Source organism: Cervus canadensis, chromosome 18, assembly GCF_019320065.1.
Source record: "Cervus canadensis isolate Bull #8, Minnesota chromosome 18, ASM1932006v1, whole genome shotgun sequence".
Lineage (NCBI taxonomy): Eukaryota > Metazoa > Chordata > Mammalia > Artiodactyla > Cervidae > Cervus > Cervus canadensis.
The window spans coordinates 15,391,285-15,411,756 of record NC_057403.1 but is presented as its reverse complement, the minus strand read 5'-3'; the positions used below and the strand labels follow the sequence as shown (position 1 = coordinate 15,411,756).

Below are 20,472 nucleotides of genomic sequence, written 5' to 3'. Positions count from 1 at the left end.
TCTATGGTGAGGGTGCTATTGTCCTGGGACAGTGTCATCCCCCTTGTGAGGAGGAGACTCTGGCCTTTGAAAAACCAGTGTATGGAGACCCCAGTCTCATCTGTGAGGCAGGTCAGGACCGCGAGACCCTCATGTTCTGCGACTGTGGTGTTGCTGGCTTGGAGGGAGGGCCGTGCCACTGGGTCTGTGGAGAGACAGAGGGGTGACTGCTGAGAGTGGGTCAGGGGCCTGGGCCATGCTCCCTCTCAGAGATCTCAGCCAGCCCCGGGCCCCAGTACCTCTGTTAAGGTGCCCAGAGGATGGCCCTGAATCTGTGATCAAGGAATGGAGTCTGTCTTCATTGATGATCTGTAAGGAGAGGACTGTCCCTCCTGTCTGACCCCCAGGTACCCTGGGATGACCCCTGACTAGTCTCCCTGGACATCTCTGTAGTATCAGCACCGGGACCCTCTTCTCAGCCCATATGTCTAACATCCTCATCATCAAGTGGAGTTTGTTGGTTTTTTTTTAAGTTAACTTTCCTGGACCTTTTCCCACGATTTTCTTTGACTATCAAAAAATTCAGGGACTTCCCTGGTGGTCCAGTGTCTAAGACATCACACTCCCAATGCAAGGGGCTTGGGTTTGATCCTTGGTCCGGGAACTAGATCCCACATCCTGAAACGAAGAGTTTTTGTGCCACAACCAGAAGATCTCACATGCCACAACTAAGACCCAATGCAGCCAAATAAGTAAATAAAAATACCTAAATTGAAAAAAATTCAAAAACCCAGCCTAACCTGCTCTCCATGCTGAGTCTCAGGGGAAGGACTGGACTCCGCCCCTGCTCAGATGTGCCAGGGGCTGAGCCCTGGCCGGTGACCTGCTGAGAAACCCTGGCCTCAGGGAGCTGGGAATCATCCGCCCCAGTCAGCCCCGCCTGGGAGGCCAACAACCACCAGCGGCCCAGGTTCTTCGTGGTCGCTGGTGCGGGGACCCTGGGACAGGGTCTGGGGAGGGGCTTCCCCGTGGGCCTGAGCTTCTCTGTGAGGATCCCTCAGGTCAGGCCCCTACTGAGACCTGCAGGGTCCTCCTCAGGTTCACGGTTGCAGGGAGGGACCCAGGGGGACTGGACTGAGAGTTCTCTCCCTCTGCTGAGTGCCTCCCATCAGACCGTCCTTCTTTCTGCACGGTGTTTACAGGGTCCAGATACCCTGAGTGGAATTCTGACCCACTGGAATTCGCCTCCACTGTGTGTGTCCTGCACTAAATCTTCAAACCCCAACACGGGACATAATGTAGAGGCTAGATGGAGGCACCATCCGGGTCTGTCAGAGCAAAATTCAACTGCTTCCCACCCCAACACCCCAAAGTAAGAGGAAGCACTCACGGTGTACGTTGAGGTGTCCAGTCTGTCTTTCTGTCTGTAAATCATTCTTTGAAATGAGCAGGGTGTAGGATCCTGTGTCTTTCTGGGTGATGTTCTGGATCAGCAGGGTTCCATTGGGGTAAAGTGTCTCCCGAAGGCCATGTGCAGACCCTTTGGCAGTTGCATTATTGGCTACTCCATATGATGCAATTAGCTGGATGTTTTCTATCCTTTCTCCTCTGTACCAGGAATAGCGTAGAGTTTTCTCTGTCACGTTGTGGGCAAGTAGCAGGACATTGGATCCTTCTGTAGCAAGGGGTGGCACCGTTTCAATAGAGAGCTGGGTAGTGGTGGGCAGGGTCCAGAAAGTTAAGAGTGAGGCTAGGAGGGAAGAGAGAGGAATCAGTTAATATTCTGACCTTTGTGGGGGATGGGGAAATGGTGCCCTGGGTCCTAAGCTGGTCTCTCCATCCCTCAAGCCTTAGTGTGTGTGTGTGTGTGTGTGTGTGTGTGTGTGTGTGTGTGGTTCAAGCTTAGTAGCATGACCCCCATCACTTCGGCCCCTCTGGGCTCTGTATTTCCTCTGTTTCCCCAGTTTTCCCTCGGCTCACACCCTCACTGCCCTCACACAACTGCTCACACTCAGGGGCCTCTTGGGAGATGTCCTTCTCCCCGACCACCTGCTCTAAAGACCCTCCGTGTTCACTTGTTGACCCTTCCCTCCTCCATTTCCTGCATGACGCCTGTCAGCACCTGACAGCACATTCTAGATCTCTCTGCCTGTCTGTCTTCCTCCCCACAGAGTGTAAGCTCCGTGAGGGCAGGGGCTTGTCTGATCCTGCTTGAAACGCAGTGCCAGGACCAGGCTCCAGACATTGTACCTGGGGATGAAGGAATGAGGGGTCCCAGGAATTCACAGCCTGGTTTTGTCAGTTTCTGAGAAACCCTGCTGGGTAAGGACAATGTTTAGTGTCACGGTTAAGTGTTTTCTGTAGTGACACCCAGACATAAGTTATTATTATTGTCATCAGTTTTCAACAGTTACTGCTCAGTGAAGAATAACTTGTAAAAGCTACACTAGTTGAAGTTTTCCTGCCCCTCACCAGTTCTAGTTCATGGAGCGTCTCCTGTGGCTGAGCCCCCCACCCTCCCTGCTCCCCTGTCCTCTGCCCTCAGGTCTGAACAGAAGCACTCTGTCCCCTCTCAGAGCCCCGTCTCCCCCAGTGATCCCACCCAGTCTCCTGTTCTCCCTGAAAATTGTCTCTGCCCACTCCCTGAAAATTGTCCCCACTCACCTGCCAGCAGGAGCCTGTCCCAGGGGACACACCCTCTGCGGGAAGGGCCTGAGGGGGGCTCCATGGTGCCTGCTGTCTGCTGCCTCTCTCTGTCTGTGAGGAGAACTTCTGCTCCAGAAAGGCTCACAGGCACTGCAGCCACTCTGTTAGCTCTGCTGTCCTTCCAGCTCTGTGATAGGCTTGGCCCTAAGGAAGGTTCACTTCGCTAAGTCACGTGGACCGGGGGCGGGGCCTCACTCTCAGTTGGCTCCCCCTTCCCCACCTCTCTCATTCCCGCCTGCCTTCTCTCGTGTTCCTTCTTCCCTTTCTGTTACATTTCATTTGCCTGGGAAGCGATGCTGTTCCTGCCTTTCTCAGCTTGACTTCTCACCCTACACACACACACACACACACACAGACGCATGCAGTTTCCCCCACTGTTGGGGAGAGCACCTCCCTGTGGCTCCTGTCCTGGGCGTTACCCCGTAGGTCTCAGTTGGGGGGTGTAGTCAGCCTCCCTGCTTCCACAGTCTCCAGCCTCATGTTCCCCTTCTGGCCTTCCCCCGCAGAGCAGGAGCCTGGGGGGTAGAGAGGAGGTGCATCGGGAACTATAGTCACAGGGACAGTGTCCCCACGGTGCATGGGAACCACCTGTGGCGCTTCATGAAGACTTTGAACCCCCCAGAGGGACCTTAGGAAAGCTGCTTCAGCAGCCACACTGGTCACATGCTCGCCCATCCTGGCTGAGACTCCAGAATGTGGGGTGGGAGCAGCCTCTGCCCAACGTCGATGCACAGGGAGGGTCTGTAGATCCTGTTAAAATGCAGAGCCTGACTCAGCAGGGGTGGGGTGGACCTGAGAGTCTGCATCTGACAAGCTCTCAGGTGATGCTGACCATACTGGACTGTGGAGCACACTTTCTATAGCAAGGCTGATGGTGACAAGTCAACTGAGAGGCCGCTGCCCTCCCCCCAGTGGCCGCCTCTGCCGTGTTCTGGTCTGGGGTTTGCCAGCACAACACAGAGACCCCAGGATCTCCGAAGCAGGATATTATTTCCCTTTGTAACACTGGGGGCTTCCCTGGTGGCTCAGCTGGTAAAGAATCCGCCTGCAATGCAGGAGACCAGGGTTCAATCCCTGGGTAGGGGAGATCCTCTGGAGGAGGGCATGGCAACCCACTCCAGTATTCTTGCCTGGAGAATCAGATGGACAGAGGAGCCTGGCGGGCTACAGCCATGGGGTCGCAAAGAGTCAGAGGCGACTGTCACGTTGAGGGTCTTCCCAGGGTTCTCAGAGGCTGTGAGAAGGTTGTGTTCTATTCCCATCGGAAGCCTCCAGAAAAGGACTGAGGGGCTGGAAAGGGGGCGTGAGTAACGCCGGGTGAGAGGGATCCTCCTTCTTTCTCCTTGGGGGTCCAGTGGAGCCACAGCTTCCAGGGTGTGGCCTGAAGGAATAGTAGTTGCTAATGGTGTGAAGTGGGCCCACGCCTGGCTGTTTGGAGGAGGTGCTGGAGTCCAGTGTGGGGGGCGTGGAGAGCGAGGAGGACCGTGGACTGAGGTGACACTGTTGAGGGTCTGACTGCTGGGCTGAGGGAGGTCTGAGACCCTTGGGGAGACTCTAGGCCGTGGAGGAACTCTGCTGCCCTCTGGTGGCCAGGGCAGGAAATGCAGCCATCCCCACACCACGTGGTTCTGCCTAACCTCATGGATTATCGAGGGTCTTTGTTGCTGTGTCGGAGAAGGCAATGGCACCCCACTCCGGTATTCTTGCCTGGAGAATCCCAGGGATGGGGGACCCTGGTGGGCTGCCGTCTATGGGGTCGCACAGAGTCGGACACGACTGAAGTGACTTAGCAGCAGCAGCGGCTGCAGCAGCAGCGGTTGTTGCTGTCTATGGCCTTTCTCTAGTTGAGGAGCATGGGCTTCTCATTGTGGTGGATTCTCTTGTTGCGGAGTTCCCTGCCTGAGTTTCCTTATTATTATTAAAAATGAAAATGTTTTTTGTACTTTTGGTCGCGCTGGGTCTTTGTGGCTGCACTCAGGTTTTCTCTCGTTGCGGTGAGCAGGGGCTACCCTTCGGTGCGGGGCACATTGCGGTGGCGTCTCTGGTTGCGGAGCAGAGGCTCCAGGGCACGCGGGCTTCCGTAGCTGTGGCTCTCGGGCTCAGTAGCTGTAACACTGAGCTTAGTTGCTCTGAGGCGGGTGGGATCCTCCCGGCCCAGGGATCAAACCCGTGTCTACTGCATTGGTGGGTGGATTCCCAACCTCTGGACCACCAAGGCAGCCATGGATGGTAGTTTGGGCAGAGACATTTGCTTGCAGAGAAGGCAGATCTGTATCCAGAGTACCTGCCTGTCCCAGTAAGAACAGAAGGCTGCCCTTTTATCATGGAGAAGGTTCACTGTAATCAGCCTGCCACCAGGTAACTGGCTGATCACCCTGGGGAGCAGTGCCCTACCTGAGGCCCGGCGGGTCTCGGGGCTGACAGACTGGGCCCTCAGCGGTGGCTGTAGCCAGGTCAGCCTTGGTGAGTGGAAGTCTGTGTTGCTGAGTCCACGTATGACATGCAACCTCACCGCCGTGGCCACTACATTCATGAGCCCACCAGTCGAAGGCAGGGGTAGCTGGGGAAAGAGGCTGACTAGGGTTTCCCTGGTGGTCCTGCCGTTGAAAATCTGCCTGGCAGCACAGGGGATGTGGGTTCGATCCCTGGTCTGGGGCAACTAAGCCCGTGTGCCACAACTACTGACCCTGGGCCCAGAGCCCACGGGCTGCAAGTACTGAGGACCGAGCACCCTAGAGCTTGTGCTCTGCAACAAGAGAAGCCACTGCAGTGAAGAGGACCGCCACTCACTGAATCTAGAGAAAGCCCACACAGCAATGAAAACCCAGCACAGCCAAAAATAAGTAAATAAATGTTTAAAAAAAAAAAAGGAGGCTGACAGGTGTCCACAGAACAGGTCATTCTATCCACTTGATTATTTAAATCTCCTGCTGAGGTGAACAGTGAGCATTCAGAGAGGTTTATCCATATATTTCTGCCCCAGATCTCCTTGACACCAATTTTCTAGTCATGTTCTTAACCAAATCCCTGACGGCCCAGCCAAGCCATTGGCCACAGCCCGTGAATCACTGTATAGTCACACCTCTGGCCATTCCTCCTTCCAGGTGAAATGGACAGTCAGGTGCACTGTCTGAAGTTTCTTCCCCTGCCCCTGCCCCCCCAGAGGATTTCTCTTCACTCTGGCTTTCAGGGAGGTTTCAGAAAGGGTCTATCGTGCCGCAGTTTTTCCCTTTCACGTGGTGTCTGCACATCAAGCAGAACTCTCTGTAAACTAGCCTCAAGTTTTCTCTTTTGCCATTGATTGGTCAGCGGGACTTCTCCAGGGGGCCACAGGTGTGGCTCAGAGAGAGAGGCCAGGTAACAGGAGAGGGATCCATGATACTTGGGCTACTACTTCTTTGTTAATTTAGTTTTGGCTGCGCTGGGTCTCTGTTGCTGTGGACGGCCTTCCTCTAGTTGTGGTGCGCGGGCTTCTCCTTGTGGTGGCTTCTCTTGTTGCGGAGTACAGGCTCCAGGCCCTCGGCCTTCGGTCCTTGAGGCCACAGGTCTAATTGCTCTGAGGCATTCGGGATCTTCTCGTACCAGGGATTGAACTCATGTCCCCTGCCTTGGCAGGCAGATTCTTAACCACTGGACCACCAGGGAAGTCCTGGGATTATTATTCAAAGATACAAGTCAGGAACAGACTTTCCAGGTGGCACTAGTGGTAAAGAACCCACCTGCCAATACAGGAGACATTAAGAGACACAGGTTTGATCCCTGGGTCAGGAAGATCCCCTGGAGGAGGGCATGGCAACCCATCCCAATATTCTTGCCTGGAGATTCCCAAGGACAGAGGAGCCCAGCGGGCCACAGTCCATAGGGTCACAGAGTCAGACCCGACTGAAGGGACTTTGCATGCACGCACGCATAACTTGGGAACAGCCAGATGCAAAGAGGTATGGGGACAAGAAGACAAGGCATGAGGAAAAGAGTCAGACATGACTTAGTGACTAAACAACAAGAATATTCCATCGTATATATGTATCACATCTTCTTTATCCATTCTGCTTTTGATGGCCACTGAGGTGGCTTCCATGTCCTGGCTATTGTAAGCAGTGTTGAAAAAGATACATACACCCCAAGGATTCTGGGTCTTTAAGCTAGGAATTGAGTGAGGGATGTGACTCTTTTTTTTCTTGATTTTATTCACCTTTTGTTCACTTGATTTAGAGCTCTTTCATGTATACGGGTCAAGTAAGAATTTGTTAGACTTCCTGTTTCTTTCATTTCAGTTAGCCAGTGCCTTTGTTCTCTGTTGAGTCAGACTCTTCTGATGGCAGCATTGACTCTACTGTCCATTATGGTGAGCACGGCCCACCTTCCCTTTGGTGATTAAGTACTGGCTCAAGAGACATGAATTTGAGTGAACTCTGGGAAATAGTGGAGGACAGAGGAACCAGGTGTGCTTCAGTCCATGGAGTCACAAAGACTTTGACACGACTTAGCAACTGAACAACAAACGCCTCTTAGACCTGCTGCCTCTCGAGCCAGTTACCCCCATTGCATTGAGGTTTCCAACTTCTGTGGCAGAGGTTCCCACTGTAATTTCTGAGCTCCAGAGAAGAGTCATCGCAGAGCTAGCTCTTCAAGGCTGCTGGGGCTTCCTTACAAAATCATATCTCACTGTCGTGGTGAAAGCTGTGTGCTCTGAACTCTCCCAGGGTATTGGTGAGAAGATCTCAAATGATAAATCCATACAGCATTCCAATCTAAGTCTTTGGGTCCCTGTCTCTGAGTAAATGGTCTCTTCTGTGGTGCAGAGACCTCCTTGTGTTTCCATCAAGATAAACATAGATAGGTGGAAAACTTAGCAGTAACCTAGTGAGCTGAGTGGGAAAAACTCAGAGGTATTTTTCTCTGAGAAGGCCTTCAGGGGCTCAACCCAGAAGCCCCAGAGGAGCCCCAGAGAGAGGAGAGAATACCTCACACAGAGTCCCAGGTGCTCCTGGAATAACTGAGGGGAATAAGGCAGATAAGGAGATGCTCTCGACCTCTGGTCAGGCATGACACAGTCAGTCTGGAGGGTCCCCCTCTGGGGTGTCTGTTTTCCTCAGGAGTAGCCTCATCCATGAAGTCTTGTGTGTGTGTGTGTTTAAACCAAGTATGTTTTATTTGTCTGTTCAGTTTTCGCTGTGCTGGGTCTTCGTTGCTCAGGTCTTTCCCTAGTTGCGGTGCTCGGGCTTCTCACTGCAGTGGCTCCTCTTGTTGCAGACAATGGGCTCTGGGGCACGTGGGCTCAGTAGGTGTGACTTCCGGGCTCCAGAGCACAGGCTCGATAGCTGTGGAGCACATGCCTGGTTGCCCCGCGGCATGTTCGGTCTTTCCCGATCAGGGATCAAACCCATGTCTCCTGCAATGGCAGGTGGATTCTTCACTACTGAGCCACCAGAGAAGCACAGGATCATTTTAAAGCAAAGGCATGTCTATCGTTTTGTCTAAGGATGGTGGTTACTCTCCTCGCCAAATCATTCTGTGTCCACGCCTGGGAAATTCCATGGTGGGCTCCAGCCACGGGGTCACAGAGAACCGGACATGACGGAGCGCACCAGGGTCATGGTGCTGCTGCTTCCCCGTCACTGCAGTCCTGTCTGACTCTCTGTGACCCCGTGCACTGTGGCCCCCAGGCGCCTCTGTCCATGGGGTTTCCCAGGCAAGAAGGCTGGAGTGGGTTGCCGTTTCATTCTCCAGGGGATCTTCCCGACCCAGGGATCGAAGCCCCATCTCCTGTGTCTCCTGCATGGCAGGCGGATTCCTTACTGCTGAGCCACCGGGGAAGCCCCCCCACTCGGGGTCTTGAGGACACTTACGGGCAGAGTGAGTCTAGCAGTTCCCACAGTGGGGGTGGGGTGTGGTGTGGGAGACACCTTTATGTGTCCTGATGTCACCATCTGGCTCAGATAGTGCTCTGGGCACCAACTCCTGGGCCAAGATGGGCTCTGACCTGCCCGCTGGGCAGTCAGCGCAGGATGCCTGCCGCCCAGTAGAACTCTGGGGGGACGGGATTGGCCACATTCCCTTGGTCCCACACTTCAAAAGGGTTAGAACGGTGAATGTCAGCTTAAGTGAATTTTATCTCAAAAACAAAAAATTTCAGAGAGGATCCTACCCCTTACCTTGTGACAAGGTGGCGCCAAAACACCGCTGGGCATGTCCGTGAATGTCCATTTCTTCACTCCCCAAGCACTCCCATAGTAATTATACAGGGGCCGAGGCAGGAGTCCACCCATCTACCATCGTTCTTTCCTTTATTCCTACTATGAGCACTTTCAGTGTCAATTCCTCGCAAAGGCGTCGCGGCACCACTGACAAGCCCAGCTAGACCCATCCTGCCTGCATGTCAGGTACTTAGGGATCCGCAGGACACATGATGGGAGCACAGAACCGGTCCTGAGCATGAAGTTACAGACGAAGGAGGAGAGGGCCGGGGAAGGGGGGCTTCAGAGGGGGATTCTGGGGTTCACCCGCGGAGATTTGGACGAACTGTGGCAGAGGGCAGTGAGTCTGGCTGTAAGAGGGGAAGGAACAGGTTTACGGGGGAAGGGGAAGAGGCCATCCCATGCAGGGACTGCGCAGGCAGATACAGGGAGGCACCAGCAAGTCCCGATGGACCAAGAGTGATGAGGGGACGAATCATGTGGAAATGAGACTGCAAGGAGCAGGGGAGAGGGAGCTCTTGGGGGAAGGTCAGACGAAAGAGATGGTAGCTTTTCTGAGGATTGGTGTGTTCTGTGGGATCTTTTGGAGGTGACGCTCATGGTAAAGAACCCATGTGCCAATGCAGGAGACGTAAGAGATGCGAGTTCGATCCCTGTGTGGGGAAGATCCCCTGGAGGAGGTCATAGCAACTCACTCAGTATTCTTGCCTGGTGAATTCCCATGGACAGAGGAGCGTGGTGAGCTACAGTCCATGGGGTCACAAAGAACTGGACATGACTGAAGCGACTTAGTATGCATGCATGGACGCACATGGTGTCTTTTTCCTCGAGAGCCTGGACTGAAGAGGCCAGGAGGGCTCAGGGCACTGGAAGGGAACAAGGAGCAACTGTTCATGACATGTCTACCACCTGTGGTTGCTTCTTCCTGCTCGTATTTGTGTGGACATCAGCCAGCCCCATTTTCTGTGTCCCTTCCTGCATTTGCAGAGGAAAAAAGTTGGAGAGCTATCCATGATCCCTCGGTCCTCAGGGCAGCATGAGCACACCCAGAGCCATCTTGGTTGGACAAGGGCCTTTTTTTTTTTTTTCTTTTTTAAAGCTCTCCTGTACTATTCTACTCTTAAAAATTTACTTGTTTAATGTGGCTGTGCCGAGTCTTAGGTACAGCACCAGGATCTTCCATCTTCATTGTGGCTTTCAAGATCTTTAGCTGCAGCACTCAAAGTCTTAGCCGCGGCATGAGGGATCTAGTTCCCTGACCAAGGTTGGAACCCAGGTCCGCTGCACTGGGAGCAAGGAGTCTTAGCCACTGGGCAACCAGGGAGAGTCCCAGGGTAAAGATTCCTGTGAATGTCATCCTTTCCTGTTAATATCCTACCCACCAGGTTCTGCCACCAGAACTTCTCTCTCCCAGGAAACTGATGGAGGTTAGGATAATTTAGATATAATATTTTTCTGTGTAGCCCTGTGCCCCCAGGACAGAGTGGACTCAGAGTTACAGGTGAATTTCTGCTTACGAGACCATTCCCCAAGGCAAAATAAGGACAAATGAGGGCCTTCCGCTGTAAAGCCCTGTTTGTGGTCCCACGTGAATGGGTTGACCAGACTACTTCCAGGTGAAAAAAGCTAAGTTTTAGGGGTGGGCGGATTCGAGTTGCTTGCCATGGGCATACGTGGGAGCTGGAGCCGGAGCCAGCTGCTCGGCTCCCTGACTTAAAGGCAGAAGAAGCATCTTTGAGATTTCGACGAGGAGGATCCCTTCTAAGACAAGGTTTCCAGAAAGGAAGCAAAACCACAGACTTGTCAACTGTCAGAGAGTTCAGATACTTCAGGTTCTGAAAGTGAAGCAGAGAGTGAACCAGAACAAGTGTCTGGTTACCATCGCTTACTCACCACATTAAAGAATGTTTCCAAGGAAGATGAGGAGGAGAAGGAGGAAGAAGACAGTGTTCTGGATGAGACAGAAATGAATCTTGAAGATGGCGATAGTGACATCAGTGATGAGGAACAGATGGCAGTGGAGTCTGCTGACATGCAGAGGAGTGTGTGTGGCCTTACCTGCAGACCCGAAGGGAAAAGATGGACACGGGCACTAGGCGCATGAGAGGAGTCCCCCGAGGAGTTTTGGTTCAGTTCACTTCAGTCGCTCAGTCGTGTCCAACTCTTTGCGACCCCATGGACTGCCGCATGCCAGGCCTTCCTGTCCATCACCAACTCCCAGAGTTGACTCAAACTCATGTCCATTGAGTCGGTGATGCAATCCAACCGTCTCATCCTCTGTCATCCCCTTCTCCTCCTGCCCTCAATCTTTCCCAGCGTCAGGGTCTTTTCCAATGAGTCAGCTCTTCGCATCAGGTGGCCAAAGTATTGGAGTTTCAGCTTCAGCATCACTCCTTTCAATGAACACCCAGGACTGATCTCCTTTAGGATGGACTGGTTGGATCTCCTTGCAGTCCAAGGGACTCTCAAGAGTCTTCTCCAATACCACAGTTCAAGAGCATCAGTTCTTTAGCGCTCAGCTTTCTTTATGATCCAACTCTCACATCCATACATGACTACTGGAAAAACCACAGCTTTGACTAGGCAGAACTTTGTTGGCAAAGTAATGCCTCTGCTCTTTAATATGCTGTCTACGTTGGTCATAACTTTTCTTCCAAGGAGTAAGTGTCTTTTCATTTCATGGCTACAATCACCATCTGCAGTGATTTTGGAGCCCCCCAAAATAGTCTGTCACTGTTTCCACTGTTTCCCCATCTATTTGCCACTAAGTTATGGGACCAGATGCTATGATCTTAGTTTTCTGAATGTTGAGCTTTAAACCAACTTTTTCACTCTCCTCTTTCACTTTCATCAAGAGGCTCTTTGGTTCTTCACTTTCTGCCATAAGGGTGGTGTCATCTGCATATCTGAGGTTATTGATATTTCTCCTGGCAATCTTGATCCCAGCTTGTGCTTCATCCAGTCCAGCATTTCTCATGATGTACTTTGCATATAAGTTAAATAAGCAGGGTAACAATATACAGCCTTGACGGACTCGTTTCCCAAGTTGGAACCAGTCTGTTGTTCCATGTCCAGTTCTAACTGTTGCTTCTTGACCTGCATACAGATTTCTCAGGAAGCAGGTCAGGTGGTCTGGTATTCCTATCTCTTGAAGAATGTTCCACAGTTTGTTGTGATCCACACAGTCAAAGGCTTTGGCATAGTCAATAAAGCAGAAGTCGATGTTTTTCTGGAACTCTCTTGCTTTTTTGATGATCCAACAGATGCTGGCAATTTGACCTCTGGTTCCTCTGCCTTTTCTAAATCCAGCTTGAACATCAGAAAGTTCATGGTTCACATACTGTTGAAGCCTGACTTGGAGAATTTTGATCATTACTTTGCTAGCGTGCGAGATGAGTGCAATTGTGCTGTAGTCTGAGCATTCTTTGGCATTGCCTTTCTTTGGGATTGGAATGAAAACTGACCTTTTTCAGTCCTGTGGCCACTGCTGAGCTTTCCAAATTTGCTGACATATTGAGTGCAGCATTTTCACAGCATCGTCTTTTAGGATTTGAAATAGCTCAACTGGAATTCCATCACCTCCAGTAGCTTTGTTGCTAGTGATGCTTCCTGAGGCCCACTTGACTTTACATTCCAGGATGCCTGGCTCTAGGTGAGTGATCACACCATCATAGGATAGATTCATCCTTAAGGAATGATGCCAAGGTACATGATTCTGAAAATCAAAAGAAATTCCTTCTCCTTCTGACTTACTTCTCTCCATACAATATGCTCTAGGTTCCTCTACCTCATTAAGAGTGACTCAAATGCATTCTTTTTTAAGGCTGAGTAACATTGCATTGTATATATGTGCCACAATTTCTGTATCCATTCATGGCACTGGACATCTAGGCTGCTTCCATGTCCTAGCTCTTGTGAACAATGCTGCAGTGAACATTGGGAGATGGGAGGGAGGATCAAGAGGGAGGGGACACATGTACACCTGTGGCTGCTTCATGTTGATGTATGGCAGAAGCCAGCACAATATTGTAAAGCAAATACCTTGCAAAGAAAAAGAAGAGAAATTCCTATGATATAATCTTCTTAGTAAGATATTTCTTCCAAATGATAAGGGGTCTTGTATTCATTGTTAAGACTTTCAGATGGTAATATCAGAATAGCCTGTCTAATGACAATGTGTATGGGTTTGTTACATATTGTTTCTTTCCAGTGTCTACAGAATCACCCTCATCATACTTTCAGTATAACCCAGTGGGTGACATTCTGACATGTGGCTAACCCCTTTGGAAAACTAGTCTTCCCACTTGGGAGCTACAGGCAGCCGTAAGTTTATCCCCCCTAAATATGCCTCCTGAACCCGAATGTGCCCTTTGTCCAAGGTCAGCCCCAGTCTCAGCTCCCCAGGGTCCTCTTTGCTCCTCTTCTAGCACGATCAGTCCACTAGAGGGCACGCACGCTCCGCTTTTGCCATCACCTGAGCCCAATGCAGGTGTGTTCACTGCCACACCCACCAGCCCTCAATCGCTCTCTAGGTTTGCTCGGGGCCAAGCTCCTGGGACAGACATCAAGGTCCTCCAGGAAGAACCTCATGTGGAGGAGGTGGCAGGATGGACGGATGACCTGGAACCCACCGCAGGACCCAAGTCACTGCTGCAGGGGACGGCTTCAAGCGCAGAGGGCAGTGTGGGCTGGACACGGGTGCCCAGACACCTAGGCCACCGGCGCGGGCACTGGGGGAAACAGCTGTGAGCCTGCGGCCCCGTCACTGAGGATCTGTGCACGTGGCCTTGGCTGGGCTGCTGAGGAACCTTCCAGAATGGACCCCCCACAGCAGGAGTCGAGTCCTCCCGGGCACTTCAGGAGCCCCGTGCCAGGAAGAGTCAGGGGAGATGCGGCCATCACTGCGGTACAGGTTCTGCCGAGGCCTGAGGAAGCAGGTGGGGTCCCAGGTTCACCGTCAACCTCAGATCAGCACCCAGGGTGCTGGGACGGTGAGGTCCTGCCACCCCGCCTCTCAGGACACCACTCCTACGCTTGACACCCCTCCCCACTCCCTCCAGTGCAGGAAAACAGATCCCAGAGTCTCTTCAAGTAGATTGGACAATGTAGGCACACAGGTGAGATTCAGCAGGTGGACGTGAGGAGAGGCTGCTGCTCCTGGAGGGAGAGTGGTTAGATGATGGGCCTGTGCAGTCTGCCCAACTGCTGCCACTGAACCAGAGGGTGGGCGGCTTTCCTCGGAGACTCCAGCCTCGTCCCTGCAAACATCTGAGAATTTCTCACTTCATTCCTGTGCTTCCTGGGTGACTCAGATGGTAAAGAATCCACCTGCCAATGCAGGAGTCGCAGGTTCAATCCCTGGGTCAGGAAGATCCCCAGGAGAAGGAAATGGCAACCCACTCCAGTATTCTTGCCTGGAGGATTCCATGGACTGGTGAGCTACAGTCCATCGGGTCGCAAAGAGCTGGACACGACAGAGCGACTAAACAACACCACTTCATTGCTTCTAGCCGAGGTGCCTTAATTCTGTTCCCCCAGCCAGTCCTGCTTCAAGTCTGTGTCCTGACCACACTTGGGCAACTCAGTTTGACGGCCTCAGTTTTCCAGATACACCCAGGTCGTCAGAATGGTCACTGCCGCCTCTGACCCCACCAGGATGGAGGCTGAGTCCTGCCCTCCTGGTGGGCTGTGCGACCAGGCTCTCAGCCTCCATATCCTGATTATCAACCATCTCCTGGGATGATTGCAGCGCCTGAGCAGAAGAAAGAGGCAGGGACAATTGTCATCCATCCCTTGTGTCTGCAAGAAGACCTGCTGGGGAGGAAGCCAGGAAATTACTGCACTTTCTGTCATTTGGATGTGGTAGTGCTGCCTTGGAAATTTAACATGGAACACAGGGCTGTTTTCCTGTTTTGCCGACACAAGATTTTGAGTGTGGAATCATAGGTTTCTGTTGGGTGTCACCGTCAACAACAATCCTACCCATTCGGGGCACAGACTGAAAATTCCTCACCCCAGGGAAAGGTTGATGTGGGGGCCAAGGCACTGCCAGGCTGGCCATGGCGACCCTCTGTAGGGGCAGCTCCACACAGACGTGGTCTCTGTTGGGAATAGCAATGCTTCCTCCTTGGGCATCAGTACCCAGCTCTCTGGCTCCCTCCCCCTCCCTGCAGTCCCCAGGCCAGCTGCCCATCACAATCTCATCTCAGCCCTCACAGCAGACTCCGAGCAACTGTCCCTGGGACATCACATGGCTCATTGCCTCTCTTCTGTCCTGCTGCCTGCCTGGTCCTATGCAGGGTCCTGTAGCTGCCCTTAAGGGTGTGTGTGTGTGTGTGTGTGTGTGTATGTGTGTGTGTGTGTGTGGGTGTGTGTGTGTGGGTGTGTGGGTGTGTGTGTGTGTGTTTGGCCCCTGCACATGGATAATATCTCATGCTGAAAGAATTTGACAGTCATTTAAAAATGTTTATTTTAAATGCAAGAATTCACAGTTAGGACTCCTACGTGGAATCAACCAGGATCTCTCTTGGAGACTGTTATCACTCTTTAAAAAAAAAATTTTTTTTTAACTTTCTATTTACTTTTGGCTGCACTGGGTCTTCACTGCCATGCACAGGCTTTCTCTAGTTACGGCGAGAGAGGGCTACTCTCTAGTTGCAGTGTGCAGGCTTCTCGTTGCAATGAATTCTTTTGTTGCGGAGCACAGGCTCCAGGGTGTGTGGTTTTTAGGAGTTGCTGCATGGCTTAGCTGCCCCATGACAAGCGGCATCTTCCCAGACCAGGGATCGAACTTGTGGCCCCTGCACCAGCAGGTGGGTTCTTAACCACTGGACCACCAGGGAAGTCTGAGCCCATGACCCTTAACTGAACAAGCAGGTGGATGGAAAGAACAGGACGAGATGTATGAGGGAGCCTGTGTGGAGACCAGAGAGAATCTTTTTAATTGTGCGCAGCGAAGGGGGCTGAGAGTGAAGGGTCTGACTGGTGAAGTACGGGCCCAGCTTAGATGAGAGGCCAGAGAGGAGTGGTAGGTGCAGGTGCCCCCAGAGTGATATGATCTTACAGAGTTGACCCGGATCGAGGTCTTCAGGCTTCTAAGGTGTGGACGAGACCGGGTGGGCAGCGGGCCAGCGAACAGGGCACACAGACTCGAGATCTGGCCTCCACCGGACCTCCTGCACCGGCCCGTCACTCTGTTTCCTGGCGGCCCTGCTGGTGGCCAGACTGTCCTGTATGTGACGGCTAAGGAGTCGTAGAGACGCTGGTCAGGTCATTATCAACCACTGCATCCCCGCATCGTCCTCGTTTTCCTTGTTAACTTGTGACTAATTGCGTACCTGTACTTTGGTGGCCCCAAAGTGAAAGTGATTCACGGGGCAATTTGTTTTTATTTCATTTATTTTCGACTGTGCCGGGTCTTCGTTGCTGCCCGGGCCTTTTCTCTAATTGCGAAGAGCAGGGGCTACTCTCTAGTTGTGGCGTCCGACTCCTCACTGCGGTGGCTTCTCCTGTCACGGAGCACGGGCTCTAGGGCCTTTGGGCTTCAGTAGTTGTGCACGTGGGCCAGTGATCACGGCTTCCAGGTTCTTGGGCACAGGCTCAACAGCTGCGGCACATGGGCTTAGTTGCTGCGCGGCATGTGGGATCTGCCCGGATCGAGGACAAACCCGTGTCTCTTGCATTGGCAGGCAGATTCTCTACCACTAAGCCACCAGGGAAGCCCTCTTTAAAGTTTAATTTTTACTAAAACATCTTATTTTCTTTGGGGTTTAGCCGATTAACAATGTTGTGATGGTTTCACGTGGACAGCAAAGGGACTCCGCCATATTTATACATATATCCATTCTTCCCCAAACTTCAAAGGGCAGTTTGTTCTGGGCATCTTTTTTCTTCCTTGTGCACCATGAATATAATTTTTTAAAAAATCTCCACCACCAGGGTACTGGCAGATGCCAACACCCTTTTTTTCCCCCTCAAACACGTTTCTTCCCTCACAGTCAAGACCAATAACAGGAACTGCTCAAATATGTACAAGGGTTTCTGAGAGCCTGTGACTGAGCACCTCAGAGCAGGCACACTTCCAGCTGATGGAGTCGATGCTGCTGCTCCTGGCAGGCCCACGAGCAGCTACGTCCTGGGGAACACTCAGCCTCACGTGCAGGTCCCGTTCTGATGTAAAGAAAAGTAATGACAGGAAAGTTGCTTGTCTGAGGTCTGCCACTGCCCAAGGAAACATCCTCAGTTCTCTCTGGTGGCCATATGGGAAAACTTGTTGGGCTCAGCTTTCTAAACCATTAGACCAGGGAATTCCCTGGTGGTCCAGTGGATAAGAATCCACCTACCAATGCATGGGACATGGGTTCGATCCCTGGTCTGGGAAGATACCACCTGCTGCATAGCATCTAAGCCTGTGTGCCACAACTACTGAGCTCATGCACTGCAACTCCTGAAGCCCACGTGCCCTACAGCCCACGCTCCACAACAAAGAAAGCAATGAGGAGCCCGGGCATCACAACAACGAGTAGCCCCTGCTCGCCACAACTAGAGAAAGTGTGCATGAGGCAACCAACACCCAGGGCGACCAAAGAATAATTAATTAACTAATTTTTAAAAATGCAAGGCCCTAACTTTAATCAAGCTTTGGACTGAATCAACAGAGGGATAGTGGTTCCATTATATGATATGGGGAACTCTCAGGAAAATCACTGCAGAAACCAAAAAGAACCCAAGAGCCTCATTTGGACATAAAACCTGAAGATGCCTATTAGACACTAAAACGTTCTGGTCACTTGCCCTGTGGAGGCCTTACAGGCTCTGCCCATAAAGATGGGGAGTTTCTTTCAGTCTCTCAAGCCTGTTATCTCCCTAATCTTTTGTTTTGCCTCTAAACCCCATTACAACAGACTTACTCACAATTTCTCTTGGTTCTCAGAAGCCTGGACTCTTAACAATGCTGACAAAGGCATGTGTTGCAGTGAAAAGAACAAGGACTTTGCATCAGACAGATGTGGGCTCAAATTCTGTCATCAGTGCTTTCAACCTCCCTGAAACCAAGCAAGCTGTGAACCCTCCCTGGTCCTAACACCTCCCTCAACGTGACAACTGAGAACGGCCCTGTGTAGAAGAGGACCTCTCAGGATACTTGGTTCCGAACTGGTGTCAGCTAAGACGGATTTTCCCATCGTTCTCTTCAGCTGAGCTTCTAAGAGTGGAAGCAGACAGCGGTCCACTAGTTTCTCTTCCTAACTCCTCCCCTCGGCTGCCATCAACGTCCCCGTCCCCAGTAGCTGCAGCAGAAACCCCCCACGTCCTATGCCAGTTCTGCAGACACTCCACGGGGTCACCCCCACGCCCAGTGCACTCAAGCATGCCTTCCACCCATTTCCAACTCTGGGCCTGGGCTTATGCCCCTCCCTTAACCAGAAACGTTCCCCTCATTTCTCTTGGGGGGTTCATCTCCTAAAGACCCTCACGGACGAACTCACGTTCATAAACCATCACCAGTTTACCCCATGTATGGGATTCCAATCCAAACAACACTCAGTTCCTAAATTCACTACAGGAATTTAGGATCTAGTCAAGAAAAGACACTACTGTAAATCTATAACTTGAGGAACTGTAGTTTTTTATTTATTTTTTTCTTTTGGCCACACTGCAGTTTGCAGGATCTCAGTTCCCCAACCAGGCTAGGGCTTGGGCTCAGGGACGTGAAAGCGCTGAGTCTTAACAGCTGGACACCCAGGGAAGTTCTGAAGCTGTTGTGTGTCCTTTGAAATCTGCACAATCTCTCAAGAACGGGTGCCTTCGCTTCCTATGGCTGCCGTAACCACCCAGCACACGCTGAGCACAGCCCTGTCCTGTGAGCCTGAGTGACCCCGAAGGGGCTCCAATCAAGGGTCAGCGGGGCTGCACCCCATCTGGAGTCTTCAGGGCAGGATGTGTTTCTCTCCCTTTCTCTGGATTCCGGGGGCCGCCTGCATCCAGGGCTCACGGCCCCTCCTGTGTCTTCACCGCTCATCACTCCTGCCTCTGCCCCTGCTCCCACGTCCTCCTCTCTTGCCTCTACTTCACGAGGACCAGGATGATAACACTGAACCATGCGGAGAATCCACAGCAAGAGTCCCCCCACCTCACCATCCTTAACTTCATCATGTCTGCAAAATCTCCTCCTTTGTTGACTAAAAGGAGGGATTCACAGGGTCTGGGGTTAGGGCACGGGCATCTTTGGGGGGGGGGCGTTATTCTGTCTACCTCAGGGGACTTCTCTCTTCCTTCTTCTGTGCAGAGGACTCAGGGTATTGTGGGGTCAAGATCACAAGGGGATCGATTATGGAGCAGGTCCCCCCGACCTCGTCTCAGGGTCCCTTTCTTCCCCAGTGTAGGCACAGAGTGTTTGCCGAGGCCAAGAGCTCCATTTTTAAGTTTTGCTCTTTACACTTAAGGCCGGTGCCAGGTCTCAGCCTTTGACTGCAGGAGGTGAGGGTCCCCCGGCCTCTCACACTTGGCCGTCACTGCTGAGTGTCAGGAGCGAGCCCGTCCTGGTCTCTGGTCCAGGCTCAGGTTACCAGCACCTGATTCCACACGCCTTCTCTTTACCATCCCCCACGTCTCAACCCCGAGACAGCATGCCAGCTCTGCACCCCTGTTCTTATCCCCACTGCGCCAGGCCAGGATACTGGAGTGGGTAGCCTGTCCTTTCTCCAGGGGATCTTCTCAACCCAGGGATCGAACCCAGGTCTCCCACATTGCAGGTGGATTCTTTACCAGTTGAGCCAACAGGGAAGCCCCTCCAAAGCACAATCAGGGTTAAGCAGTCATTAAGAGAAAGGATGCTCTCCAGACCCAGCCCAGGGGGAGGGGTGTTCATTATATCTGTGTGTGCACCTGCGTGTTTGTGTGTGAATAAGTATGTGTATATTTGTGTGTATGTGCCTATATATATGTGTGTGTGTGTTTGGACATAGGGAAATGTTTCTCTGTGTTATTATGTACGTGTGTATTTGTGTGTGTTTATCAGTATTTATGTAATCTGTGCAGACATGCGGGTGTGGGTGTATGTATGTGTATTCATGTGAGTATAGGTATCCGTGTGTGTGTGTGTGTGTATGTTTCTGTGTGTTGTGCATCTGTCTGTGAAGGGGGTTAGGGACAGACAGGCACAAACCAGCTGGCACACAGGAGTTCCGGGGCTAGAAAGGCAGAGAATGAGCAGGGGATAGAGGATGTCAGGACCCAGGAGGAACGGGAGGAGCGAGAAAGCTTGAGCTGAGACTGTGGGCGGTTCAAAAAAGGAAGGACTTGAGGGCTTGGGGCGGGGACTAGAGTGCAGGACAGGAGGGCAGAATTTCCAGGCTGCAGCTGGGACCAGGCTGAGAAGGGCAGGCTTGCTCTGGGGCTGGGTGTGGGTGGGGAGGAAGACCTGCAGGAGAGGGAATGTCCACCCGGGGGCGACAAACGTCCTTCCGCAGAGTTCGCGGCCCCGCTGAGACCTGTGAGTAGATGAAACCGGCTGAGACCCCAGCGGAGGCTGAAAAGGAGCCAGAGCCGAGGAAGTGGGGGGAGGGGGGGCCTCGAGGACAGAAGAATCTAG

At 52.2% G+C, this 20,472-nt stretch overlaps 2 protein-coding genes across 5 annotated transcripts in view; one reads left to right on the top strand and one right to left on the bottom strand.

Moving 5' to 3' along the window:
* LOC122420196 (carcinoembryonic antigen-related cell adhesion molecule 7-like) overlaps nucleotides 1-20,472 on the bottom strand; it is a 320,198-nt gene that overhangs the window by 203,580 nt on the left and 96,146 nt on the right. Inside the window, exons 1-2 of one of the 2 annotated variants that reach the window (XM_043435062.1) lie at nucleotides 2,644-2,784; nucleotides 1,370-1,729 (exon numbers count right to left, since the gene is read on the bottom strand). In XM_043435062.1, the coding sequence (XP_043290997.1) occupies nucleotides 1,370-1,729; nucleotides 2,644-2,707 (424 nt within the window). In that variant the 5' untranslated portion in view covers nucleotides 2,708-2,784. Of the gene's footprint in view, nucleotides 1-1,369; nucleotides 1,730-2,643; nucleotides 2,785-20,472 lie in introns of those variants that run through there. The other variant, XM_043435063.1, reaches the window with a different exon arrangement.
* Nucleotides 1-20,472, top strand: part of LOC122420213 (carcinoembryonic antigen-related cell adhesion molecule 6-like) — a 75,456-nt gene that overhangs the window by 45,576 nt on the left and 9,408 nt on the right. The gene's annotated exons all lie outside the window — the stretch shown is intronic.